The sequence below is a fragment of the Pan troglodytes genome, chromosome 2, assembly GCF_028858775.2.
Source record: "Pan troglodytes isolate AG18354 chromosome 2, NHGRI_mPanTro3-v2.0_pri, whole genome shotgun sequence".
Classification (NCBI taxonomy): domain Eukaryota; kingdom Metazoa; phylum Chordata; class Mammalia; order Primates; family Hominidae; genus Pan; species Pan troglodytes.
Window position 1 is genome coordinate 199,787,744 of NC_086015.1, and position 27,876 is coordinate 199,815,619.

The window sequence follows — 27,876 nt, forward strand, 5'->3', positions numbered from 1 at the left end:
ATGTGCTGAGGCTGGAGAAGTGGGGGCTGGAGAACTGGAGAAGTGGGGGCTAGGAGAACTGGGGACTGGAAAGGGGGGGCTGGGAGAAGTGGGGGCTGGAGAAGTGGGGGCTGGAGAACTGGGGTCTGGAGAAGTGGGGGCTGAAGAAGTGGAGGCTGGATAAGTCGGGGCTGGAGAAGTGGGGACTGGGAGAAGTGGGGGCTAGAGAAGTGGGGGCTGGGAGAAGTGGGGTCTGGAGAAGTGGGGGCTAGAGAAGTGGGGGCTGGAGAAGTGGGGGCTGGAGAAGTGGGGGCTGGAGAAGTGGGGACTGGAGAAGTGGGGGCTGGAGAAGTGGAGGCTGGAGAAGTGGGGGCTGGAGAAGTGGGGACTGGAGAAGTGGGGGCTGGAGAAGTGGGGGCTGGGAGAAGTGGGGGAGGCTCTATCTAGCTCACTGCTCTGCCACCAAGGTGAAGGGCCTGTCTGTGACCAGCGGCTGAGAGCCCACAGCACAGCGGAGAACCCCAGAGGCAGGAGCGAGAGGACCATGATTTTGCCCGGGGTAAGCCGCCAGTTCCAGGTCCCCATGGCTCCACTGCTAGGTGCAATCCCTGTGCTCCTCTCTCACAGACCTGTCTGGAGTGGGGAGCAGCCCCGGCTCCTCCCGTGGCTCCCTTGCACACCGAGTTGTGTCCCCTCTCACAGGCCAGCTGTAGCCCCCTCCCCTGGTCTTGAATAGGTTGCCATCTGGAAAAGCAGTCAGGGGTCGGGATGGAGGGCAGAAGCCAAGGCTCCCTTTGATCTCCTTGGGAGGCTGAGAAGTCCCACAAGTGACAAACTCTTATGAAGCTTAGTTTAAGAAAGAAAAGAGATCCCCACACCCTCAGAGGGCAACAGCTAGAGAATTATACAAAGTGGGTTGACCGCCATCATTCCTTCCTTCCCTCTCTTCGTTTCTTTCCTCTTTCTTTCTTTTTTGTGGAGATGGAGTTTCGCTCTTATTGCCCAGGCTGGAGTGTAATGGCACGATCTCGGCTCACTGCAACCGCCACCTCCTGGGTTCCAGCAATTCTCCTGCCTCAACCTCCTGAGTAGTTGGGACTACAGGAATGCACCACCACGCCCAGCTAATTTTTTGTACTTTTAGTAGAGATGGGGTTTCACTATGTTGGCCAGGATGGTCTTGAATGCCTGCCCTCAGGTGATCCACCCACCTTGGCCTCCCAAAGTGCTGGGATGACAGGCGTGAGCCACTGCGCCTGGCCTCCTCCTTCTTTCTTTGAGCAAATAGTCCCCAAGCCCCTTTATGTGCATAAGACAGTATATTTTTTGGAATAACACATGACCCCTGCCTCCAAAAGTTTGTAGTGGGCCAGGCATGGTGGCTCACGCCTGTCATCCCAGCACTTTGGGAGGCTGAAGCGGGCGGATCACCTGAGGTCAGGAGTTCAAGACCAGCCTGGCCAACATGGTGAAACCCCGTCTCTACTAAAAATACAAAAAATTAGCTGGAAGTGGTGGCGGGCGCCTGTAATCTCAGCTACTTGGGAGGCTGAGGCAGGAGAATTGCTTGAACCCAGGAGGCGGAGGTTGCAGTGAGCCGAGATGGCACCATTGCACTCCAGCCTGGGCAACGGGAGTGAAACTCTGTCTCAAAAGAAAAAAAAAGTTTGTAGTGTAGTTGTGGAAAAAAGGCAGAAGTCCAAAAAATTAAATCACAACACAAGAGATGTCATGAGGTCGGTGGATATTGGGGACGCTGGCACCATGTGTTCACAGGACAAGGTGGCAATTGCAGTGGGGAAGGCTTCATGGAGGAGGGGAGTCCAAGCCATGCCTTTGGGATGGGGAGGGTTGGGGTAGGCAGAAGAGGCCATTCCAAACAAGGGAACCCTCTGCCAGAGAGAGTAGAGAGTGGGGAGCGTTTGTTCTGTGTTTGGGAAAATCGTGAGCAGCCCGGGCTGGGTGAACCCACCTGCAGGCCATGTGTGCAGTGATCATGAAGCATGGGCGGTAGTTGTGAAGAGAGGCTGGAGGCAGCTTAGGCCGAATGGACTTTCTCCTCCAGCCGGGAGCCGCCTGGGTTCTTGCTTTCACTTCGGATCAGAGACGCTGCTGCGCTGCTTGACACTAGACTTGCTTTATTCCTGTTGAGTGGAAGACAGCAAACACCCCAATAGGTGGAGCAGGCTCAAAGCAAGAGGCACATGGCCCCCCAGAAATTCTCATGATCCTGTGGAGGGGTGAGCTTGGTCAGGGCAACCAGGGCTGGATGCACCAGGGTTGCATCTGAGAGGAAGCACCCTGGTCTCCTCTGCCTCGAAAAGCATAGTGAGGGGGGAGCCCGACCAAGTTGGAGGATGCTGAGCTGTGCAGTCGGGCTTCCAGCCGTGCTGGCACGTTCTCCTTTCAGCTGAAATCTGCATTGGTTTCAGCTGGACGTCCAGGCTTCCACCCACTGAGGCAGCGTGCTGCTAGACTAGGGGAGGGCTGCTGGTGTTGCCAACCAACTGGCTTGTCTCTACACATTCATCAAGAGCACTGGGGCCGGGTGCAGTGGCTCACACCTGTAATTCCAGCACTTTGGGAGGCCAAGGTAGGCAGATTGCTTGAGCCCAGGAGTTTGAGATCAGCCTGGACAACATGGTGAGGCCCCTGTCTCTACCAAAAATACAAAAGACATGGTGGTGTGTGCCTGTGGTCCCAGCTACTGAGGAGGCTGAGGTAGGAGGATCACCTGGTCCCAAAGGTCGAGGCTGCAGTGAGCCTTGATTGCGTCACTGCACTCCAGCCTGGGCAACAGAGTGAGACCCTGTCTCAAAAAAAAAAAAAAAAAAAAAGAAAAGAAAAAGAATTAAAAAGAAAAAAAAAAAAGACCATTGGTTTACTAGATTTTTTTTTTAGGGGTAGCAGCTGCCTTTCTCAAAAGAAATTCTATAGAGAATCTCCCAATGTATAAAACATATCAAAGTAGAATTCTTGGGATGTGGAGGGAATGGGGTACCTGGATCCCACCTGCCAGTCTTTAGGCATTCATGAGGAACCCCTGAACCTGCTGAACCCTGTAAAAGGGCTTTAAGCAGAGAGTGAGATGGCCCAATACACATTTTAGAAAGATGCCCGTGGCTGCTAGGTGGAGCTGACATTGGACAGGGATGAGATTAGGGGCAGGGAGCCAGTTTCAGGAGGCTATGAAAGTGGTCCAGACATGAGCTGATGAGGTCTAGACCCAGGGCAACAGCCTAAGGATGAAAAGCAGGTTGGATTCCAGAAACATTTCTGAGTTAGAATCAGCAGGAATTGGGGGTCAATTAGATATGAAGGATGAAGTCTGTGAGGGCTGGACTGCCTGGGCTGAAACATACCGTAAAGTGTGACAGCCATACAGGAGAGAAACTGCTGAGACAAAGGATAAGAGTTGAGTCTGGGGCCAGGCACAGTGGCTCATGCCTGTAATCCCGGGACTCTGAGAGACTGAGGTGGGCAGATCACCTGAGGTCAGGAGTTTGAGACCATCCTGGCCAACATGGTGAAATCCCATCTCTACTAAAAACACAAAAATTAGCCAGGCGTGGTGGTGGGCGCCTGTAATTCCAGCTACTTGGGAGGTTGAGGCAGGAGAATCACTTGAACCTGGGAGGCAGAGGTTGCAGTGAGCTGAGATTGCGCCACTGCTCCAGCCTGGGTGACAGAGCAAGACTGTCTCAAAAAAAAAGAGAGAGAGTTGAGTTTGGGATACATCATGTTATGGTGACTCTGGGACATGTAGCAGTTGATTGACCAGCAGACAGTTAAAAATGCAAGTCTGGATCTTCTCTCGTGGAAGAGAATGTTGGAGCTAGAAATTAAAACTGGGGAGTTACCAACAGATTGGTAGACACAAAAGACATGAAGTAGAGAATGTGCATACAGGAGAGAAAGAGGCCTGAATCAAGCACCTGGGTTTGCAACAATTTGATCTTTATTTAGCTTTTTCATTGGTGTGATTGTTATTACCATTATGAGATAATATTTTATTTTTAAATTATTTTTATTTTTTTAAAGACAGAGTCACACTCTGTCACACAGGCTGAAGTGCAATGGCGTGATCCTGGCTCACTGCAGCCTCAACCTCCCTGTGCTCAGGTGATCCTCCCACCTCAGCCTCCCAAATAGCTGGGACTACAGGTGCGTGCCACCAGGTCTGGCTAAGTTTTAAATATTTTGTACATACGGAGTCTCAGTATGTTGCCCAGGCTGGTCTTGCACTCAGGCGGTCCACCTGCCTTGGCCTGCCAAAATGCTAGGATTACAAGCCTGAGCCTCTGTGCCCGGCCATGAGTGAATATTGTAGAAAGCAGAGACAATGTGCTGGATGTTTGGAGTGAAAAGGACTTGGCTCCTGTTCTCTTAGGATGGACAATGCTACACACAATCACAAATCACAGGCTATAAGAGAGGTGACCCAATCCTGCAGGACAGTTCAACGTTTCAGATTCGAAGGGGAGTGAGAGAGATCAGAACTGGAGGCCCCTTGTCTGAGCCCCCGACTATGGTGGTCCACGTCACTCTACATGCAGCAGGCGCTGTAAATATTTCACCTTCTCTAGACGACAGTAGTTCCTCGAGAACAGGAGCGCTGGGATAATGCATATGAAGCTCTTAGCACAGTGTCTGGCGCTGCTTCGATGATGGCTATATTATCAATTATTCTTATTCCTTTGAATTCTTGGCAAGAGCTGGCAGGGAACTTTGTACACATCAGGTACAAAAAAACCCATCCACGCAGTCTAAGATCAAGAAGCTCTTGGCACTCTCTGACAGGCCTCGACAAAGCAATTCCCCTTCTTTCTAACACAGTCAGGGTCCGTAAAGGAGATTATCCACAAGGACCAGCTGAGTGGATAAGAAGACAGACTGGCTGAGCGGCTGACCCTTCCAGACGGCGGGCTGTCCCTCTTTACCGCGGTGCTGCCTTTCCCAAAGTCGGCCTCAGCTTGGTCCTTGGCTGGAACCTCGTGGCAAAGTTTCTGGGTCAGCAGACCTCATGGGCAAGGGGCCCCCCTAGCTGGCCACCCCCGGCCCTGCAAAGGCACCCACGCGAGAAAGCCGGGGGAGCCTCGTTAGCGTTGCTGGAAGGTCGTTTCAACATCCCCGCTGCTCGGCTCCTAGGCCGGCAGGTGTTCCGGGGCCAGCTCCCCGCGCCCCCCCGCGCCCCGCGCCCCGCGCCCCGCGCAGTTCCCTCTAAGAGGCCCGATCTGAGTGAGCCTGTGCTGAGTCGCTGAGCAGCCCGCTCTCCATGTGACTTCAGTTTCCGTCTGTTCCTTCCGCTGGTGCTAAAATAATCTGATGCCCCACAGCAAGGAGGTAGCCCAGCCCCGCGTTCGGCTGCTCTCGAGGAGGCCGGAGCCCCCGGAGAGGATGCGCCCCGCGCAGCCGCCTGCGCCTGCGGGAGCCGTGAGTATTTCCCGCGTGGGGGCGTCCCCGGGGCACAGCCGGGGCCCTTCTCCAGGTGGGCGAGCTCGAGCGAGGTTGGGTGGTAGGAGGTCAGCGTCCGCGGCCCGCAGCTCAGGGCCGACGAGGAAGCTGTGGCTTGCTGCGTCCAAGCGCCCAGCTTTTGTGCTGGGCGTGGGGGGCTGCAGCTCTGGGTGGAGGTGGAAATGCCTCCCTCCAGGAGCACTTAGAGCTGAGAAAGGTGGTGCGACGTAGTGGAAACCACGAGGGCTTCAGCCTCAGACGTGGGTTTGAGTCCTGGCTCTGCAGGGAGCATGTGAGCAGACAGTTAAGGTTTCTGAGCCTCAGTTTTCTCATCTGCAAAATGGGAACAGAGATGCTCCCTCCCTGGGCTGGGCGACTGGATATGATGAGACCGCTCTGTGCACACTCAGCATGCTGAGCACTGGGCTCTCCTTTCCTGTCCCACAACGTGGATTGAGAACCACTGTTTCATAGATGAAGACACTAAGACTGGTTAACAGCAACACCTATTCACAGATGCCGTCCACGTGCCAGGCCTGTCCAAGGCCCTGGGGATACAGCTGTGAAAATGTGCAAAGCCCCTTCTCCCACAGAACGTTTGTCCTTGGGAGATTCACTTGGGGCTCTGTGACTTGGATCTTAGCCTAGACTTAGATCCATGGCTTATCAGAGGGAGACTAACAGGAGGGCGACGAAGACTCGGGCGCTCTTCCGTAGCCCTCGTGGCCCCTGCATGTGGGCCGGCTTCTGAAGGGGTCAGCGTACTTCCCCACGTACCCAGGAGCTAGACAGAAAGAAGTAGGGAGCCACTGGTGTGGCTTGGTGCTGCCTCTGAGAGAAGGTGAACACGTGCCAGTTGGTGGCTGAGACTGGAGGAGGCCGGATCGGGGTCCTAGGAATGGAGCCTCCGGACAGGGCTGGTCGGGGCTGCTGTGCTTCCGGAGGGGCTGAGGGGACCCCACCGGAGGCTTCTTCATGATGGGCACAGCCTGTTAGGAGTCTGGGTGCTAGAAACATTCAGCGTCTGTGGCCCTCCATGCTTTCCTGTGTGCTCCTCACCTGCCGGCTGTGACACACAGACTGTTCTGTGGATGCTGAGGGTTTGCTGGACTTTACATTTACAATACGTATTTATTCTCCTCACACACCCCTTAGGTTTGTATGTGTATGCCCGAGAGTCCCTAAAGGAGATTATAGAATCATGGGCCCAGGAAAAAACCTTAACTCCTGCCTTTAGGTTAAAAAACAAAACAAAACAAAACAAAACAAACTCAGCTTCACAAAGAAGGCACTTTTTAAAAATATATATATTTATTTATTTATTTTTAGAGACAGGCTTTTGCTCTGTTGCCCAGACTGGAGTTCTGTGGCACGATCACAGATCACTGCAGCCTCAAACTCTTGGGCTCAAATAATCCTCCTTCTTCAGTCACCTGAGTAGCTAGGACAACAGGTGCACACCACCATGCCAGCTAATTTTTAAAATTTTTTTGTAGAGACAGGATCTTGCTGTGTTGCCCAGGCTGGTCTCAAACTCCTGGGCTCAAGCAATCCTCCTGCCTTGGCCTCCCAAAGTGCTGGGAGTGTGGGCGTGAGTCACCACACCCAGCTTTCATGTAATGAGTGCCCTCATGGGAACTTCATGAAAACACATATCAACTTAATCTCTCACAGTTTTTAAATTCATCATCCAAGAGTTCCTGCTCTTTGATGATGAGACATACCTGGTAGACTCCAAAACAGAGAGCAGACGCCTAGTATCTTTGTTCTGGGGTGTGCATTAAGAGTACATTGACCCGTCTGTCTCCAGTCTTGACTCTTTTGGAAGAGAGATGCTAGTACTGATGACAACCTGCATTCTGGCTGCGGGGTGCGTCCACACTGCACAGTGTGCACCAGACTCTCGTATGGACAATGACTGTCCCTCACATCAGGCGCAGATCCATTTTAGAGCCTCAGAAGTCAGGAGAGGGTGGACTTTCAACCACGACTGAAAACACTGTCTTTCTTAGGACATGCTGTGTGTATGACACACTTACAGATGTCTGTGCTCACTGATGCTTGTTGATGTGTCATCGCACATCAGTGACAAACATTTGTCATGTTTTTGCCTTTGGTGGAACTTCTTTATTATACTCACTTTCCTCCCAAACCATTTTTCTCAACTTCATCATGAAGCAAATGTCATGTGGTCATTCTGTGATGGGGCTCGGGGCTAGGTTAGGTGATGATTTCTGAAAGCTCAGAGACGTGAAGGAAAAAGGACATCAGTGCTTGGATCTTATAAGCCTCACGTGCAACAATAAGCCCGAGTTCAAGAATCAGATTCTTAGATAGATTGGTTTGGTAGCAAATGACAAAAAACCAATGTAAATATGCTTCAGCCAAAAAAAAAAAAAAAAAAAAAAGGATTTATTGTTTCAAATAACTGAAAAGTGTATGGGCAATAGTTTCAGGCATGGCTGAGTCCAGATGCTCAAACGGCATTGCCAGGAATCCATCTGTCTCCTTTCCTCAGCTTTGCCTTCCTCTCTGTGGGCCTCTTTACCGGGCAAGTCCCGGAGCTGGTGGCAAAGATGGCTGCCTGCAGCTCCAACTATATTCCTACCGGTTTGGCATCTGAAACAGAAAGAGCAAGTCTCCTTTCCATGAGTTCTAGCAACTGCCTGTGGATTGATTCTCATGGGCTTGGCTTTTATGATGAGCCTGTTAGGAAAATGGAGTGCTCTCACGGGCCCAGCCTTACTCATAGGCCCCGCCCTGGAACCAGGAGCTGGGATCAGACCCGAACACACAGACTTTTGAAGAAAGGAAGGGGGTTGGTTGCACAGCCGCGTAAGGGTACTTAACACTACTGAATTGTACACCTCAAAAGGGTTAAGATGACCACTTTCGGCCGGGCGTGGTGGCTCATCCCTGTAATCCCCAGCACTTTGGGAGGCCGAGGCGGGTGGATCAGGAGGTCAGGAGTTTGAGACCAGCCTGGCCAAAATGGTGAAACCCCGTCACTACTAAAAATACAAAAATTAGCTGGGTGTGGTGGTGAGTCCCTGTAATCCCAGCTACTCAGGAGGCTGAGGCAGGAGAGTCGCTTGAACCTCGGAGGCGGAGGTTGCAGTGAGCCGAGATGATTGTGCCATTGCACTCCAGCCTGAGCCACAAGAGCAAAACTCTGTCTCAAAAAAAAAAAAAGAGAATCGCTTTCATGTTTTGTGTATTTTACTACAATTAAACATTTTCTAAAGAAAAAAAGGAAAGAAAGGGGGTGATTTTCTCAAAGGGGAATTGAGGGGTTGTTACCAGAAGGAGAAACGAATGTGAGTAGGCGAAACCAACCAATTTCCAGAGCGAACGGAGTCAGGTGCTGAGCCCAAGCCAATGTGTCTTTTCTCACTTTAATGCCTGAGGGATTTCAGAGTGAACAGAGTGAAGAAAGGAGGAAGTGGAACCTCGTCATGGTCCTCACCCACGAGGTGGGCGCGAGGAGCAGGCTGGTACTGGATAGGCTCAATGCGGCCACAAAGCCTGGTGAGGTCACAGGGACTCCCCTCCTCCAGCCCCAACCCAAAAGGTTGCCTAAGGCAGGTGCTGCGCCGTGTGCACCAAGCAACTTTCTGCTGCCACCTCCAAGAAAGAGAAGGACCGGGAGGGGATTTCTCCCAGGAGAGAGCACATAACGCTCCGTCTTTTCACCTGTCGGTTCTCAAGCAGGACCTAAGTGTCTCAGGCAACCCCACACCCACAGTGCCTGGCAGGGGCCCACCCATGGGTACACATTGTGTTCTCCTAAGCTCATGTCACTCCATTTCAGATGTCAACTGGACATGGACTCCTGCTGATCCTCCCTACTGTCATTCACTCCTCTCCTGCTCCAGCCCTGATCCCTGAGGTCTCTTCTGCCCTTGCAGTGTCTCCCCTCTGTGGTCCTCAGGCACCAAGGCTGAGCCCTTTCCCTCGGCCCTGCAGTGTCTCCCCTCTGTGGTCCTCAGACACCAAGGCTGAGCCTTTTCCCTTGGCCCTGCAGGCTCAGTGGGGAGCAGGGCTTTCCCTGCCTGGCCCTGGACCACCTCCTTCAACTTCAGCAAGTTAGCGGTCTCCCTGTCACCAGCCAGCCTGACACCCTGAGACCTCCTCATGGGCCTCCCCCAGTGGCCGTTCTCTTGTTCTAGGTTATTGGGCCCTTCCTCAGGTCCTTAAACTGATGCTTCCATTCAGCTTCTCATCTCCTTCCAAATCCCCAGTTTTCTTCTAGGCTCTCTGGCTAGAGAAGGTTAGAGCCATTTTGAAGGCCTCTGACAGCCCCCGTCTTGCTTTGTCTCCACAGAAGGCCATGGTCCCATGATACACTCAGGGGTGCTGTTCAGAATATCAGGCACCGCATGGCACAGCTACTTGGGAGGCTGAGGCAGGAGAATCGCTTGTACCCTGGAGGCGGAGGTTGCAGTGAGCCAAGGTCATGCCGCTGCACTCTAGCCTGGGTAACAGAGTGAGACCCCGTCTCAAAAAAAAAAAAAAAAAGTTAAATCACTTGATATGCATTCTGAAATATTTAAAGGAAAGTATATCAATGACTGCAATGTACTTTGAAATGCACGATCAGGCTGGGTGCAGTGGCTCACACCTGTAATCCCAGCACTTTGGGAGGCCAGGGCGGGAGTTTGAGACCAGTCTGGCCAACATGGTGAAACCCCATCTCTATTAAAAATACAAAAATTACCCGGGTGTGATGGTGATCTGTGGTGATCTGGTGCCTGTGATCCCAGCTACTTGGGAGGCTGAGGCAGGAGAATCTCTTGAACCCCGGAAGCAGAGATCTCAGCAAGCAGAGATCGCACCATTGCATTCCAGTCTGGCGACAGAGTGAGACTCTGTCAAAAAAAAAGAAAGAAAGAAAGGTGGCATGGGTGGTGCTGTGTGCCTGTAGCCCCAGCTACTCGGTAGCCCTAGGTGGGAGGACTACTTGAGGCTGGGAGCTTGAGACTGTAGTGTGCTACAATCCCATCTGTGAATAGCTACTGCACTCCAGCCTGGGCAACATAGCAAGACCTCTAAAAAAAAAGGAGAAAGAAAGATGGACAGAAGGATAGATAGATGGATAGATGTATGTTGTTGGGGAAAAGTTAAATGACTAACAGTACCTAGTAACTGTTCACATTCCTTGTCATGATCATAAAAATCAAATAATAAGAAATTAGAAAACTTCCATAGGAACTGTAGCTACCTATAATACACTGTCATATGAATTACTGGGTTATTGCTCCACTGAACTTTTAGTTTGTGATGAGGAGGTGATACCAGCACTGAGCCTGGCAGGATGAATAAGAGCTTTGCAGGTGAACAAGACCAGCAAAAGAGCCTTTCCCACAGAGGACAGAGCGTGTGGGCATGCGTGATTTAGTCAAGGGTCGCAGGCATCCCAGGGTGGCTGGGGCTTGTGGTATTGAGGTTGAGTTGATGCAGAAGTCACAGACCTGGGTTTGAATTGTGGCTCTAACATTCTCTAGCTATACAGCCTAAACCTATGTGAGCCGCCATTGACCAAGTGTGAAATGGAGATGACAACATTTACCTGCTAGGATTTTTGTGGGAATTATATGTAAAGTACCTGGTATAGCCCGTGTTCCAAGGCGAGCACTCAGTAAGCGCGAGCTGTCACAGTGAAGAGCCCGGACAGAATCTGGGAGCGATTATGCAGACCTCGAACACCACTGAATTCACCTTTGAATTGGCCTTTTGTCAGGAATCCATATGCTTTCATTCTTCAATTGTACGCTTTCTCAAGGAAACCAAGTAGTCGGGGTGGGGGGATATATTTTCATTGTTTTCCCACTGGGGCCACTAAGCCGCTGTCATCACCCCTAAAAAATCCCTGCCCACAGTCTCCCGTGGACCCTGGGTGCTCGCTTCTCCCCTGGACATCCCAGGGTCCACACGCTGCAGCTCCCAGGGGTGGGAGAAGGGACGAAATCTCCTTCTCCTTCACTGTATTTCCCTCAACACCAGCTTGCTGTTTGCACAGAGGAACTCTGCTTTCCCTTTGAATAATACACCTCTTTGTCTCACTGTAGAAAGTGTCTGTCCCCCTCCAGTGGGGGCGTGTCCTCCTGCAGGCCTTGGAGGGCTTGGTGGGGTCCCCCGCCCACTGAACTTGAAGTCCGAACATTCCCTTACATCGACAAAGCCTTTTCACACACACTGTCCCATTCAGTCTCGACACAACCCTGTGAGGCCATCAAGGCAAGTGCTGTCCTCCGTGGCCACCACCAGAGTGAAGGAGCCAGGCTTGGGCCCAGGTCTCCTTCCCCAGCCCAGGGTCCCTTCCTCTACACAGGTCGCACCTGCTCCTTCTTATCGAGGAGGGCGGTGGCAGGTAGCCACTCCCTCAGAAGTGACCAGAGGGAACAAACTTGTGATACTGAAGGGAAATCAGATGCTAATGCGTTATGCGGTTGAGCGCCTATCAGCAGAGATTATGTGGGTCTCTCCTATAGAAAGGTGACACCGAGGACCCACCACCAGCCACCACCAGCATGCAAGGGCGAGGTGTCACCTCCCAGTGGGAGCAGGTTTGCATTTATTAAGACCTGTGGCCAGATGGCAGCCTGTGGGCATGGAACAGGACGAGGTGAACTGACCTCTGATGGCTCTACCAGGCCGACGCTGACCACGTAGGGAAGCCAGTTGGCTTATTCGTGGCCCTAAGGAAGTGAGGGCTGAGCAGGGAGGTGCTCAAAGCGGGCTCCTCACACTGGCTGTCTGGAGTCGCTGTGGGAAGGGCCCAAGGAAAGAAGGGTTGCTGGAGCCTCTAAATCCCCCGGTGGAGGCAGAGCCTCACCCATTCCCAGACAGTCTCTCGCCACGAGCCCTGGTACAGCCCAGGCTGACCAGAGAACCGGAGAACCGGGTGGGAACCGGAGATCCGAGTTTAACCAGTGCTGGGAACCATGGCACTGCCTTCGCCGAGCCGCCGCGTGCCTCTCTTTTCACCTGTCTGGCCTGCGTATTCTTTTAGCAAACTTGGGGATTATACTACACATTGTGCTTTACACTTTCCTTTCCTTGATATTATTTTATTATGAACGTCTTTCTGCGTCAATCAATATATTGCTACCAAAGCATTTTTTTATCACACCACGTCATTCCTATCATGTAGTTTTATCATAACTTATTTAGCCAGTGCTTCCATTATTGGACTTTTGATGGTTTCCACTTTTTTATTATTCTTACTAATGTTACAATGAATATTTCTTTTAAAATATTTTTATGTACATTGTATTTCCTTAGGATAAATTCCTAGAACTTGAATCATTGAATCAAAAAGAATCCAGACTTTCAAGGTCTTTGATAAATTGGCTAAATTGTTCTTCAGAAAAAGTGTGCCAATTTTCTGTTCTACCTGCAGGGTGTGAGACAGTTCTTAGGGGGGGAGAAGTCAAAACAATTTTATTGTCTACATTTTAACAAATTCATTATTAAGAGAAAGCTAGAGAAGCAAATCACAAGCTCTGAATTCACACATCACAATTCTAAATGTTTGTTGTTCTAATCCTCAATTTCAAGTTCTTGTTAATGCATCCACTATTTGAATATTTACTTTTTCAAAATATAGGAATGTATTAATTTACCAAAGATCACAATCGGTTCTTTGCTTTTTGCTTATTTTTTGAGACAGAGTCCCACTTCGTTGTCCAGGCTGGAGTGCAATGGCATGATCTCGGCTCACTGCAACCTCTGCCTCCCAGGTTCAAATGATACTCTTGGCTCAGCCTCCCGAGTAGCTGGAATTACAGGTGCCTGCCACTATGCTCGGCTAATTTTTGTATTTTTAGTAGAGACGGGGTTTCACCATGTTGGTCAGACTGGTCTCAAATTCCTAACCTCAGGTGATCTGCTGGCCTTGGCCTCCCAAAGTGCTGGGATTACAAGCGTGAGCCACCGCGCCCAGCCACCTGGCTAATTTTTGTATTTTTAGTAGAGACGGGGTTTCTCTATGTTGGCCAGGCTGGTCTCGAACCCCTGATCTCAGGTGATCCACCCACCTCGGACTCCCAAAGTGCTGGGATTGCAGGTGTGAGCCACTGTGCCCAGCCTGTATTTCCATTTTTAACATAACAAATGTTTCCTAAGCACCTTTCTGAGAAGAGTGTTTGAAAAAGGTATGTTAATGATTCCTGGAAATATGGGGACAAAGATTACCATAATTTAACATCTCTTTTCAGGAACACTTATTTCATTTTCCTCATTTTTAAATGTGAGTACTTTAAAACTTACAGAAAAGTTTACAAGAAAGTACAATACTAAATTTACCAAGTAGTAATATTTTGCTTTACTGTCTCTATTGAGCCATTTGAAGGTAGGTTACATAAATTACGGACATCATGAAAGTTCCCTGTAAGTGCTTCAGCGTGCATTTCCTAACAATAGAGGCGATGTCTTACATAACCACAGGCTTGTTATCCAACCTGCAGACCTCATATCATCTGCGCATCTGAAAACTCATCACTTAGTGCCTATTTAAATTTCCCCAATTGTCTCATACTTTTCTGTTAGAGATTCTTTAAAGTCCAACATCCGGCCGAGCTCAGTGGCTCACGACTGTAATCCCAGCACTTTGGGAGGCTGAGTTGGGTGGATCACCTGAGGTCAGGAGCTCGAGACAAGCCTGACCAAAATGGAAAAACCCCATCTCTACTAAAAATACAAAATTAGCCAGGCATGCTGGTGCATGCCTGTAATCCCAGCTACTCAGGAGGCTGAGGCAGGAGAATCACTTGAACCCGGGAGGTGGAGGTTGCAATGAACCGAGATTATGCCATTGCACTCCAGCCTGGGCAACAAGAGTGAAACTCCATCTCAAAAAAAAAAAAAAAACAAAAAAAACGCCTGTAATCCCAGCACTTTGGGAGGCCGAGGTGGGCGGATCACGAGGTCAGGAGATCGAGACCATCCTGGCTAACACGGTGAAACCCCATCTCTACTAAAAATACAAAAAATTAGCCGGGCGAGGTGGCGGGCACCTGTAGTCCCAGCTACTCAAAAGGCTGAGGCAGGAGAATGGCGTGAACCCGGGAGGCGGAGCCTGCAGTGAGCTGAGATCGCGCCACTGTACTCCAACCTGGGCGACAGCGAGACTCCGTCTCAAAAAAAAAAAAAAAAAAAAAATTCCAACATCCACTCAAGGTTCATTCACTGCACTTGGTTAAATGCTTCTTAGTCACTTGTAATCTAGAACAGACACCCCCAGCCCCACTCCAGCCTTTCTTTGATTTTCAAGACTGACTCTTGAGAAGTCCAGGCCAGTTACCTTGCAGGACGTCTTACAGCCCGGATCTGTCAGAGGCTTTCCTCATGACTGGATTCAGGGCAAGTGTTTCTGGCAGGCGTTCCACCAGGACAGTACCCTGTTTCCTAAGGCATCACACTCAGAGGCTCAGAATGGCAGGAGCTCTCACCACGGGGGTGTTGAGTTTGGACATTTGGTGAAAGTTGAGGTCATCCTAATGTTTTGCTAAGAATCAGAGGGACCAGAGCTGCTTGCTTGAGACTTCCCAGTGCTTCCTGGAGAAGGGACTGTTGGAAGTGGTCACAGACTGGGGGTTGGTTTTGTTCTGTATCATCTGTTCTCGGTGGTCTGTGACCAGCTGCCCTTCCCATTCTCCCAGATCCCAGGTGCAATTGCTCTTTTTCTTGCAGTCAAAGGCAGACTCCCTTTCTCGTGGAGGCCTCCATCTGGCACCGTGTGCCCTTGTGTGTCCATGAGGGTCGCTGTCACACATTTACACGCTGCACCTGTGCGCACTCCTCCCCCTCTGGAGCGCCCTCCCCCAGACCCAGGGAGAAATATCTGTTTCTTTTTTTTTTTTTGAGACGGAGTCTCGCTCTGTCGCCCGGGCTGGAGTGCAGTGGCGCAATCTCGACTCACTGCAAGCTCCACCTCCCGGGTTCACGCCATCCTCCTGCCTCAGCCTCCCGAGTAGCTGGGACTACAGGCGCCCGCCACCGCGCCCGGCTAATTTTTTGTATTTTTAGTAGAGATGGGGTTTCACCGTGTTAGCCAGGATGGTCTTGATCTCCTGACCTCGTGATCACCCGCCTCAGCCTCCCAAAGTGCTGGGATTACAGGCGTGAGCCACTGCGCCCGGCCAAAATATTTGTTTCCAGCACAGAGTGCCCCGAGAGCTGCCCACTTTCCCAGGAGACCTCTTTCCGTAAAGCTTTTTCAGCTTCTCTCGTTACTTTGAGGAGAAAATTCTTAACTACGTGGTAACATACGTATGGCACCTGCTCAGAGCCCCTTTAGCAGAGAGGGTCCGGTCCCAGCTCTGGCAGCAGCTGCTCACGTAGTAGCAGTCAGGGGAGGTGGCGGTGGAGATGGTAAGGTGTCCGAGCAGCTCCAACAAGGAGAGGCTGTCACTCTGGCTGGGATAACAATTCAGATATCCAGCGTGCACCTGAATAGTAGAAATCCAGCATCCTTTTCTAAAAACAAAACAATAGCAAAATTCAGATCTGAGCTACTCTGTAGCATTTCTTTTTTTAGAGACAGAGTCTTGCTCTGCTGCCCAGGTTGGAGTGCAATAGCGAGATCTCCGCTCACTGCAACCTCCACCTCCCAGGTTCGATTGTCCTGCCTCAGCCTCCTGAGTAGCTGGGATTACAGGCATCCGCCACCATGCCCAGCTAATTTTTGTATTTTTAGTAGAGACAGGGTTTCACCAGGTTGGCCAGGCTGGTGTCAAACTCCTGACCTCAGGTGATCCGCCTGCCTCGGCCTTCCAAAGTGCTGGGATTACAGGAGTGAGCCACCGCGCCCGGCCATTTTTGTATTTTTTTTTGAGAGGCAGGGTTTTGCCACCTTGCTCAGGCTGGTCTCGAACTCCTGAGACCCAGTGACCCCCCACTCCTTGGCCTCCCAAAGTGCTGGGATTACAGGCGTAAGCCACCGCACCTGTTCGCAACAAACATAATTTCTAAAACAAAGGAGACTCTTTGCAGCGGCTGTACGTTCTTCTTCCTCACTGTCAGCATTCTCTTGTTCCAGAATACAACCTCCATTCATGTTGTTTTTATGAATGAATCTTTTTACCACTTTCTTACTATGACCAGGTCTGGAGGCAGAAAACCACGTTGTCTTCTCTGCCTAAAAAGCAACACCACATCTTCATAGACAAGGTTGGCTATGGAGTAGACTCACAGCATTCCATGATAACTAGTTAGAATGCAGCAGTGTTCCAAATGGGCCAAACCTTGTCCAGACAGTAGCAACAGGCAGCTCAGGGTCCCAGGAACACTCACCAGCTGGCAGCCCCTCGGGAAGCGGCTGGGCTTTCCACCTGTTCCTGCATGCTGGGCACACTCTGGCTTAGATGCCCTCTTACAGCTGCAGGTGCTGTGGCATGGTCCTCAGCCCTGAGGATGTGGGAGGAGAGGAAGCAGTCCTGTGCATGCAGGGGATGAGTCACGGGATTTTGCAGAGAGATATGGCAAGAGGATTGTTTATCTTGGACTCTTTGCAGTGCCATGGCTCTGAGGAAGCTCTCTGCAGCTACACACTCTACGAAGAGTGTTTCTCAACCTCAGTGGTCACTATTTTGAAAGCCTTTTATTTCTTTACAGTCATTACATACTTTTAATTTAGCACTGGGTCTTGGGCATTCTCACATGATTGTATTAGTCAGGGTCCAACCAGGAAACGGAAACTGCCCAGATTATTTAAGACAGAGGATATTTAATGCAAGAAAGTGGGAACATATGGTGGAAAAGGCTGAGAAAGCAAATAAACAGTCAACACAGCGACGAGCAGCTTCAGGAAGCTTCTTATCCTCACCTAGGTAGGGTGAGGACAAGAGGAGAAGGTGGGCCAGGCACCGTGACTCACGCCTGTAATCCCATCACTTTGGGAGGTCAAGGCGGGCAGATCACCTGAGGTCATGAGTTTGAGACCAGCCTGGCCAACATGGTGAAACCTCATCTCTACTAAAAATACAAAAATTAGCCGGGCGTGGTGGCTTGCACCTGTAATCCCAGCTACTTGGGAGGCTGAGGCAGGAGAATTGTTGAACCCGGGAGGTGGAGGTTGCAGTGAGGCGAGATCACAACATTGTACTCCAACCTGGGCAACATGAGCAAAACTCCGTCTCAAAAAACAAAACAAAACGAACAAAAACAAAGAGGAGGAGGTGGTGTCACCAGAGCCTAGGGGTCAGCAGAAGAAACTCTAGGATGTCTCTGTCCAAGGCAGAGAGGAAGGGAGAGAAGTATGCTGGATTCTTTCTGCCCTCTACTGTCTGACCTCCCAGGAGGAGTGTCTTCCATTGACTAATTGTGACAGGTGACAGCAGTTTGAGGCCAGGTGACAGCAGAGTTTGAGATTCAGAACCCTCAGAAGTCAGGGCCCTGCCACACTGAGGAGAGCAGGGAAGGGGAAGGCGCAGCTCTGGGGACAAACCGCTGTCAGCCAGCATAGTCATCTGTGCCCAGGGCTAGCCTTGCTCTGCAATTTATGAATGTAGAGTTTTTAATCGAACCTTCCTGCATATGTTTTACACATCTAGTTGGTATAATTCATCCTTCCAGCCACATTACTCAGGCCTTTATTTTAGACTTTGTGTAGCTGTTGAACTACCTTGGAGATTACACAGGAATAACCAGCACTCAGTCAACTCACTGGTGTTTGGAACTCACAAGTAATAATTGTGTTACTCGCTACCTTTACAGCCATGAAGCCCTTTCACATTCATGAGACTGGTTATTCTCATGCAACTCTGGAATAGTTATTATTACTCCCATTTTGTAGACGGATTCTCCGAGTCTTGGAGACTTTGTCTGAATTCCTGAAGGACAAATAACAAATAACAGAGGCAGAATTCAAACTCTGGTCTGCTTGGTTCCAAATTCCATGATCTTCCCATGATATCCTGCTGCTTCCTGCCAGGGCCACAACAAGAGTTTTTTTCTGGGCTGGTTGGCTGAGTTTAGCAGGAAGGAGAGGATGTTTTAAACTTGCAAAATTCTTGATGACCCATAAATTAAAATGCCCCCTCCTGAGTGTGACACAAGGCCTAGCTTGCCTTCCAGTCTGAAGGTTGCCTTTTCGCTGAGGGACCTGCTCTCTTGCCCCTTACACGTCTAGATTCAGTTCTTCGATACACAGGGTTGGCTCTTCTAGAAACACTGGAGTCACAGCAGCAGGTACCACCCCACACCTGACAAGAGGCAGCCAGGGAGGAAGGGAGGGTTCTTACCTCCCCATCTCCCCTCAGTAAAATTCAGGATGCCCAGTGAAGTTTGAATGTCAGATAAACAGTTTGTTAGTATAAGGATGTATCTAGCATTGAAATGATGCCTTGTAATTTACTAAATCTGCAAGTATGCAGCCTTATTTCATGGTGGGCAGTGGTGGTGATCCCAGGTTTCAGGGGCGTGGGGGCGGGGAAGGGTGCTGGGGGGATCCTGAGGGCAGGAACCCGTACACCTCTGCTTCTGCCCTCTCTTCCCTGTGCCGGCCACAAGGCAATGACTCCTGTGTGGGTGCAGAGGCAGAAATGGGTCTGGAAGGGGATTCCCAGTGTCTGGCAAGTTCTGGTAAATTCTGCATTGGAGGTTCTCTCTGTAGTAAGGGGAGTTGGCCTGGCCTGAAGTGAAAGCTGGCTTACCCGGTTTCATTGAGCTCTTCAATTAGTCTGTTTGCACTGGTGAGCATTCAAATCTGATCAAGAAGGTAAAATGAGCTTTCAAGATCCCTAAATGCATTTGAAGAAAGGAAAGAGGAGGCCCCTGAGTGGCTGGAGCGAGCAGGTGGGGTGAGCTGGTGCCGCTGGCCCAGGAGAAGATGGGAGGGCAGACACTGGGCCTCCGGTAGGTGTCAAGGAAGGGGGCAGATGGAATGCTGGGGCCAGCTCTTGCCTCTGGGTCTGCAGAATGCAGAGCTGGGGGCATGCACTGGGCGTCAAGTCCCCAGCAGGGCAGCAGTGAGTGCAGCCTCGCTGCTGGGAGAAACTGCCCTGCTCACTCATCGGAGCTCGGGGAGCGAGGCGGGGCTGCTCTTAGCCCTGCCACTAAGTTCATCCACAACCTCGAGTAGTATCTCTGGGCCTTTGTTCACCTGGCAAATGTGATGAGTATATTGCATTTCCCTTACGGCTCCTCTTAGTTCTGAATCTCTGCTGGTGCGTGTATACCTTCAAGCCTTCTCATTACTGCTGTTCTCTGTGCGCTGGCCAGGCAAGCGGGCTGGCAACCACGTTTCATTAACCACCTTTATTCTACCCAAAGATTGCTTCTTCATTTTCCCTCCGTTTTTCCCCCTGTCCAAGCAAAATATCAAACCTCTTTTTTCAAAGGGTCATAGTCAAATGAGTGAACCAAAGAGATCAACGCTTTTGTAACAGCCCCACATCAGCAGCTGAGGAGTAACTCTGGGACAGAGGCCCCCATCCGTGTTTCCATCTCAGTCCACTCTCCAGTTGTTCATTCATTCACTCAGCAAGTACTTACTGAGCTCAGGGGATGCATCAGACCGATTGGAGCTGGAGGCAGGAAAACTTCAGCAGAATTACAAAATATGGGAAACTCCAGGTGACTGGAGGCCTGGTTACTCAAGCTTTTTGCTTCTCCCTTCTGTGCTGGACTCACTGAAGTTTAGTGTTCAGCCACCCATCCATCAAGTGGTAGAGGCAAAATGAAATTGAGTTCTTATCAACAGTTTCAGTGAAAGGCCGGAAGTCTTGGCTAAATGGAGGTATCTGAGTATCCTGTGGGCTGCACCTCTATGGAGCTCCACAGAGCTCCAAGACCACATAGAATTGGAACTGGCTCCTTCTGCCGATAATACAAACAGCCCTCTGGGATGTCCTTCTCTGACTTACCTCTTCCCTGCTCTCTGTCCACAGGGCTGCCCTTGAGATGGAGTTGCTGCCTCTTTGGCTCTGCCTGGGTTTTCACTTCCTGACCATGGGCTGGAGGAACAGAAGCGGAACAGCCACAGCAGCCTCCCAAGGAGTCTGCAAGTTGGTGAGTTTCCCTTGAACCCTGATCTGTCAGCTGCTCCTGTCCTGACAAGACTCCTGTCCATTCGGAAAGCTGACAGATTGTCCATCAGGAAGGGCAGAGAATGAAGGAGCCTGCATCACTCTGTGCCTGCCTAGCACAGGGGCATGTGCAGCTGCCCTTTAACCACAGGATTTTAAGATGCTTCCTGGGAAGAGCCAGGCAGTCCCTGCCCTGCCGTTCTCACGCCTGCTGAGGATAGGAGGCATCCGAGACCAGCCTAGGGCATCCTCCTGGAACAAGAACAACTTGTTAAAAATCTGGATGATTCAGGCCAGGTGCGGTGGCTCAGGCCTGTAATCCCAGCACTTTAGGAGGCCGAGGCAGGCAGATCACTTGAGCCCAGGAGTTGGAGACTAGCCTGGGCAACATGGTGAAACCACATCTCTACAAAATACAAGAATCAGTCAGGTGTGGTGGCACACACCTATAGTCCCAGCTACTTGGGAGGCTGAGATGTGAGGATGGCTTGAGCCCGGGAAGCGGAGGTTGCAGTGAGCTGAGATCATGCCCCTGCACTCCAACCTAGGTGATGGGGCCAGACCTTGTCTTTAAAAAAAAAAAAAAAAAAAGCCAGGCGCGGTGGCTCACGCCTGTCACCCCAGCACTTAGGGAGGCCAAGTCCGGCGGATCACCTGAGGTCAGGAGTTCGAGACTAGCCTGGCCAACATGGTGAAACCCCGTCTCTACTAAAAATACAAAAATTAGCTGGGCGTGGTGGTGCATGCCTGTAATTCCAGCTACTCGGGAAGCTGAAGGAGGAGAATTGCTTGAACCTGGGAGACGGAGGTTGCAGTGAGCCGAGATCACACCCCTGCACTCCATCCTGGGCGACAGAGTGAGACTCTCTCAAAAAAAGAAAAAAACAAAACAAAACAAAAAACTGGATGACTGAGCTGCACCGATGGTATGAGAATCTCCGGGTGAGGTGCTTGAGAGCTGGAGAAGCCTGCCTCGGAGCTTGTGGAGAAGCCTGCCTCGGAGCTTGTGGAGAAGCCTGCCTCGGAGCTTGTGGACGAGTTGACCGCTAAGGCTTACACAGCTGCGGGGAGGGCTTGCTGCCATGCCACACTGCAGAGCGGCAGCCCGGACCACACTCAGGCTAAGAAGACCCAGAGCGTGGATACCCAAGCCTTCTCTAGGGCTTTCAGCCTAGATGTGAAAATAGACTTGGGTCCAAAGTGAGAAATTTCCAGTAATTTTCCCCTTCATCTGTATAACAATGATATCAAAAGTCTGCTCAAGAAACACATATTTAGACCAGGTGCATGGCTCACGCCTGTCATCCCAGCACTTTGGGAGGCCGAGGCGGGCAGATCACAAGGTCAAGAGGTCGAGACCAGCCTGGCCAACATAGTAAAAACCCGTCTCTACTAAAAATACAAAAATTACCCAGGCATGGTGGCACATGCTTGTAGTCCCAGCTACTCGGGAGGCTGAGGAAGATTGCTTGAACCTGGGAGGCAGAGGTTGCAGTGAGCTGACATCGTGCCACTGCACTCCAGCCTGGGTGACAGAGTGATACTCCATCTCAAAAAAGAAAAAAAAATGAAACACATATTTAATAAACATTTCTTGAGCCATATTATATACTAGGCGCTGGGAAGACAAATTGGATGTCAGGGCTAACACTTACATTCAAGTATGTATTCTTAAAGCATAGCTGTCATGGTTTTTAACCTCTTTTAGTAGGAACCTATAACCACTGTGCTAGAGTCTATTCCAATATGACATAGAGGTTACAAGCTAGACTGGCCTGGTTTAAACCCAGCCCCACCCTTAGCTGGTGACATTGGGGTCACTCTAGGTCATAGTTTCTCCATCTGTAGAATATATACGTAATAATAATATCTACCAATAACATCATGCTGTGTTGACTGATGATTAAATGGGTTAATACATGTAAAGCACTCAGGACAGTGCCTGGTAGGTAGTCAGTGCTATGCGTTTTATCCATTATCACTCATATTATTATTAATCTCTGCTATGTTTGACCTCCAGCATTCTCTTACAGAGGCAATAAAGGATTAACTACACAGTAGTTATTCAGGGGTTACCAGGCACAGGAAGAGGAGAGATAAATGAACAGCCTTTCAGAGTTCAGGCAAGGCCCTCTGCTTGACACTTTCTGGCCCAGTGGGCAGGAGTAGAGAATTGGCTGCCAGGAAGCCCCAAGAGTGGGTTTCCTGCGGCTCTTCCGAGTTGAGGACTGAGAATTGGAGAGTCTGGGTGCCCTCCACTGGCCCTCATCACATTATCCATTTGACCTTATTAGAAAGTGGACGTTGGCCAGGTGCGGTGGCTCACACCTGTAATCTCAGCACTTTGGGAGGCCGAAGCAGGCAGATCACCTGAGGTCAGGAGTTTGAGACCAGCCTGACCAACATGGTGAAAGCCTGTCTCTACTAAAAATACAAAAATTAGCCGGGCATGGTGACGGGCACCTGTGATCTCAGCTACTCAGGAGGCTGAGGCAGGCGAATCGCTTGAACCAGGGAGGCCGAGGTTGCAGTGAGCTGAGATCGCGCCAGTGCACTCCAGCCTGGGTGACAGAGCAAGACTCCGTATCAAAAAAAAAGAAAAAGAAAGTGGACATGGTAAGCTTTTCTGGGATGGCCATATGGTCCTTCTACATCACTTCAGCGGGGCCACAGGGAATTGCAGAGGTGTGACCCACGACTGCAGCAGCTGTGGTGGAACAGCACCCCATAGCGTGAAGAAAGCCCCTGACCACAACATTCTCCAGTGAGTCCACACGCAGGGAGGAGCGCAACACCCACGCACATAAAGACACACACCTGGCCGGGCGCGGTGGCTCACACCTGTAATCCCAGCACTTGGGGAGGCCAAGGCAGGTGGATCACCCGAGGTCAGGGTGGCCAACATGGCAAAACTCTGCCTCTACTAAAAATACAAAATTAGCCCGGTGTGGTGGTGTGCGTCTGTAATCCCAGCTACTTGGGAGGCTAAGGGAGCAGAATCGCTTGAACCCGGCAGGCAGAGGTTGCAGCAAGCGGAGATGGCGCCATTGCACTCCAGCCTGGACGACAAGAGTGAGACTCTGTCTCAAAAAAAAAAAAAAAAAAGATAAAAGTTCTCTTCCAGAGTACTTTGTAATTATAATGCAATCCCAATCAAAATACCAAAGAGGGAAGGGGGATGTGGAAAGAACTTGGCAAATCCTTTCTAACGTTCGTCTGGAAATTAGAGAAACCCAAATGCTCAACAATAGGAAATGATTAATTAGATCATCCTAATAATTATAGCTCACATTTATTAAGCACAGTAAATGTGTTTCACGTCAACGGTCACACTTGATCCTGAAAAAAAACGCTATGCGAAAATGACGAGTATAATTTCGGTTTTACAGGCAGGGTAATGGAGGTCTCTTTCGGTTCCGTAACCATCCAAAGGTCACCCATTTGATCAAAAGCAGAGCCACGAAGCATTGGCCCTGGAACTCTTGCTCTCAGCCACTGTGCTATTCATGAGATGAATGCATATGCTTCCTAAAAAGATTATGATCACATTTATTTGTACTGCCAAGGCAATAAGTCCGTCATACTTTATTGACAGGGGGAGAAAAATAGGTTACTGAACAGTTTGCACAGTATGGTCTTATTTTTGTTTTTTAGACAAAGGTAGGTAATATCTTACGAAAGATCCAGAAAGACATGGAACAGAAGGTGACTGGTGTTTCTCTGAGAGAGAGGCGGAGGTGACAGAAGAGTTGAGGTTTCCATATGTCAATACAGTATCAATGTTTAATTATTGGAAGGTTTTATTTTAATTATCAGATAAAGAACCCGAGGGGCCAAGAAATTCCACTGCTAGTGGTGGTAGAGCCGAGATTCAGACTTGAGTCTGTCCTCCAAACCTGTGCTTCTTCTAACCTCTCTTTCGGGATTTTCCTCCTCTGTTGCCGTGCTGCACTTGCCCTCTGGGATTGAACCCACAATTGTAGGCAACCACTGCCCTTGTATTACTGATGAACTTGTGCAAACGAATGCCATTGCTCCTCTATCTTATCACTTAAAACTTCTTTCTGGCCGGGCACGGTGGCTCACGCCTGTAATCCCAGCACTTTTGGGAGGCCGAGGCAGGCAGATCACCTGAAGTCAGGAGTTCGAGACCAACCTGGTCAACATGGTGAAACCCCGTTTCTACTAAAAATACAAAAAAAGTTAGCTGGGCATGGTGGCATGTGCCTGTAATCCCAGCTACTCGGGAGGCTGAAACAGGAGAATTGCTCGAACCCAGGAGGCAGAGATTGCAGTGAGCTGAGATCACACCATTGCACTCCAGCCTGGGTGACAGGGTAAGACTTCATCTCAAAAAAACAAAAAACAAAAAAAACCATTTTTGTCCTAGACACCTAAATAACATCCTATGGCTGATGGTTGTTTTTGCCAATTTTGCAAAACATGGGGCTGAATTAAAGTATCCTGCACGTGTGCTTTCTGCAGAGTGACCAGGGTGGCCTCGTCCCTCCCGCCTCCTTATTCTGCATGATCAGAGTAGAGCCCTGTTTAGGAAAAGCACTGAGCTGGGCATTCAGAGCCCTGGGCTCCAGTCCCAGCACAGCCACTGGCTCTTCACTTCTCTCCTCCAGACCCACTTTACTTCCCTGTACAATTCAGGATGGTGAAAGCTCTCAAGTCCTTTTTTTTTTTGAGATGGAGTCTTGCTCTGTCGCCCAGGCTGGAGTGCAGTGGTGCAGTGGTGCGGTCTCGGCTCACTGCAATCTCTGCCTCCTGGGTTCAAGCAATTCTCTGCCTCAGCCTCCGGAGTAGCTGGGATTACAGGTGTCCACCACCACACCCGGCTAGTTTTTTGTATTTCCTGTAGAGACAGGATCTCACCATGTTGGCCAGGCTGGTTTCGAACTCCTGACCTCAAGTGATCCACCTGCCTCGGCCTCCCAAAGTGCTAGGATTATAGGCATGAGCCACCGTGCCTGGCCTTGTCTATCCTATTTTTAAAATGAACATCTCTAGAGCCATCCCCGGCGGTTGCAGGGACAGTCTGATAAGTGAACTAAGTTTCTATGCATAAATGCTTGCCTCTGGGCCTCCCCCCTGCTGACCAGTGTGGTTTTGGCCGCAGGTGGGTGGAGCCGCTGACTGCCGAGGGCAGAGCCTTGCTTCGGTGCCCAGCAGCCTCCCGCCCCACGCCCGGATGCTCATCCTGGATGCCAACCCTCTGAAGACCCTGTGGAATCACTCCCTGCAGCCTTACCCTCTCCTGGAGAGCCTCAGCCTGCACAGCTGCCACCTGGAACGCATCAGCCGCGGCGCCTTCCAGGAGCAAGGCCACCTGCGCAGCCTGGTCCTGGGGGACAACCGCCTCTCGGAGAACTACAGAGAGACGGCAGCCGCCCTCCACGCCCTGCGGGGCCTGCGGAGGCTGGACTTGTCGGGAAACTCCCTGACGGAGGACATGGCAGCCCTCATGCTCCAGAACCTCTCCTCGCTGCGCTCCGTGTCCCTGGCGGGGAACACCATCATGCGGCTGGACGACTCCGCCTTCGAGGGCCTGGAGCGCCTCCGGGAGCTGGATCTGCAGAGGAACTACATCTTCGAGATCGAGGGCGGCGCTTTTGACGGCCTGCCTGAGCTGAGGCACCTCAACCTGGCCTTCAACAACCTCCCCTGCATCGTGGACTTCGGGCTCACGCAGCTGCGGGTCCTCAACGTCAGCTACAACGTCCTGGAGTGGTTCCTCGCGGCCGGGGCAGAGGCTGCCTTCGAACTGGAGACGCTGGACCTGTCTCACAACCAGCTGCTGTTTTTCCCGCTGCTGCCCCAGCACAGCAAGTTGCGTACCCTCCTGCTGCGCGACAACAACATGGGCTTCTACCGGGACCTGTACAACACCTCGTCGCCGAGGGAGATGGTGGCCCAGTTCCTCCTCGTGGACGGCAACGTGACCAACATCACCACCGTCAACCTCTGGGAAGAGTTTTCCTCCAGCGACCTCGCAGATCTCCGCTTCCTGGACATGAGCCAGAACCAGTTCCAGTACCTGCCAGACGGCTTCCTGAGGAAAATGCCTTCCCTCTCCCACCTGAACCTCAACCAGAATTGCCTGATGACGCTCCACATTCGGGAGCACGAGCCCCCCGGAGCGCTCACCGAGCTGGACCTGAGCCACAACCAGCTGTCGGAGCTGCACCTGGCTCCGGGGCCGGCCAGCTGCCTGGGCAGCCTGCGCTTGTTCAACCTGAGCTCCAACCAGCTCCTGGGCGTCCCCCCTGGCCTCTTCGCCAATGCTAGGAACATCACTACACTTGACATGAGCCACAATCAGATCTCACTTTGTCCCCTGCCAGCTGCCTCGGACCGGGTGGGCCCCCCTAGCTGTGTGGATTTCAGGAATATGGCATCTTTAAGGAGCCTGTCTCTGGAGGGCTGTGGGCTGGGGGCATTGCCAGACTGCCCATTCCAAGGGACCTCCCTGACCTACTTAGACCTCTCAAGCAACTGGGGGGTTCTGAATGGCAGCCTCACCCCACTCCAGGATGTTGCCCCCATGTTACAGGTCCTGTCTCTCAGGAACATGGGCCTCCACTCCAGCTTTATGGCGTTGGACTTCTCTGGGTTTGGGAATCTCAGGGACTTAGATCTGTCGGGGAACTGCTTGACCACCTTCCCAAGGTTTGGGGGCAGCCTGGCCCTGGAGACCCTGGATCTCCGTAGAAACTCGCTCACAGCCCTTCCCCAGAAGGCTGTGTCTGAGCAGCTCTCGAGAGGTCTGCGGACCATCTACCTCAGTCAGAATCCGTATGACTGCTGTGGGGTGGACGGCTGGGGGGCCCTGCAGCATGGGCAGACGGTGGCCGACTGGGCCATGGTCACCTGCAACCTCTCCTCCAAGATCATCCGCGTGACGGAGCTGCCCGGAGGTGTGCCTCGGGACTGCAAGTGGGAGCGGCTGGACCTGGGCCTGCTCTACCTCGTGCTCATCCTCCCCAGCTGCCTCACCCTGCTGGTGGCCTGCACTGTCATCGTCCTCACTTTTAAGAAGCCTCTGCTTCAGGTCATCAAGAGCCGCTGCCACTGGTCCTCGGTTTACTGACCTGGCTGTGTGCCAAGACTCGAAATTCGGTCCGCACACAACAGGACACTTTCTCTGCCGGCTTTCAAGATGTGATGCAGAGGCCAAGTCTGACGAATTGAAGTTTCAATTAAAATTTAACATGTTTCCATTCCTCATCGCCCACCCCCCACCCCCACCCCCACCACCGCCCAAGTTCTTTTTCCATCATTATAATTCATCCTCATTATCTTGGTAAAATATTTATTAAGTGACTTTTTTAGAAATAAAAGGCAACGTGTCTCATAAATATTTTTTAAATTAAATGCAGCTTGTTTTTTTTTTTTTTTTTTTATTGTT

General features: G+C 51.0%; 1 protein-coding gene and 1 pseudogene across 2 annotated transcripts; both read left to right on the forward strand.

Annotated features, from left to right (window-relative positions):
* NRROS (negative regulator of reactive oxygen species) lies at positions 1 to 27,842 on the forward strand. 2 transcript variants are annotated; one of them, XM_016940211.4, is made up of 3 exons: positions 1 to 538; positions 20,325 to 20,445; positions 25,588 to 27,842. In XM_016940211.4, exons 2-3 carry the CDS (start codon positions 20,338 to 20,340, stop codon positions 27,556 to 27,558), a joined length of 2,079 nt encoding a protein of 692 aa, XP_016795700.1. In that variant the 5' UTR covers positions 1 to 538; positions 20,325 to 20,337; the 3' UTR covers positions 27,559 to 27,842. The 2 variants fall into 2 exon arrangements, with proteins under 2 accessions (XP_016795700.1, XP_009445361.2); XM_009447086.5 differs by lacking the exon at positions 1 to 538 and adding an exon at positions 4,966 to 5,412.
* LOC134809515 (uncharacterized) lies at positions 5,803 to 6,937 on the forward strand (annotated as a pseudogene).
* Positions 27,843 to 27,876: the final 34 nt, after the last annotated feature.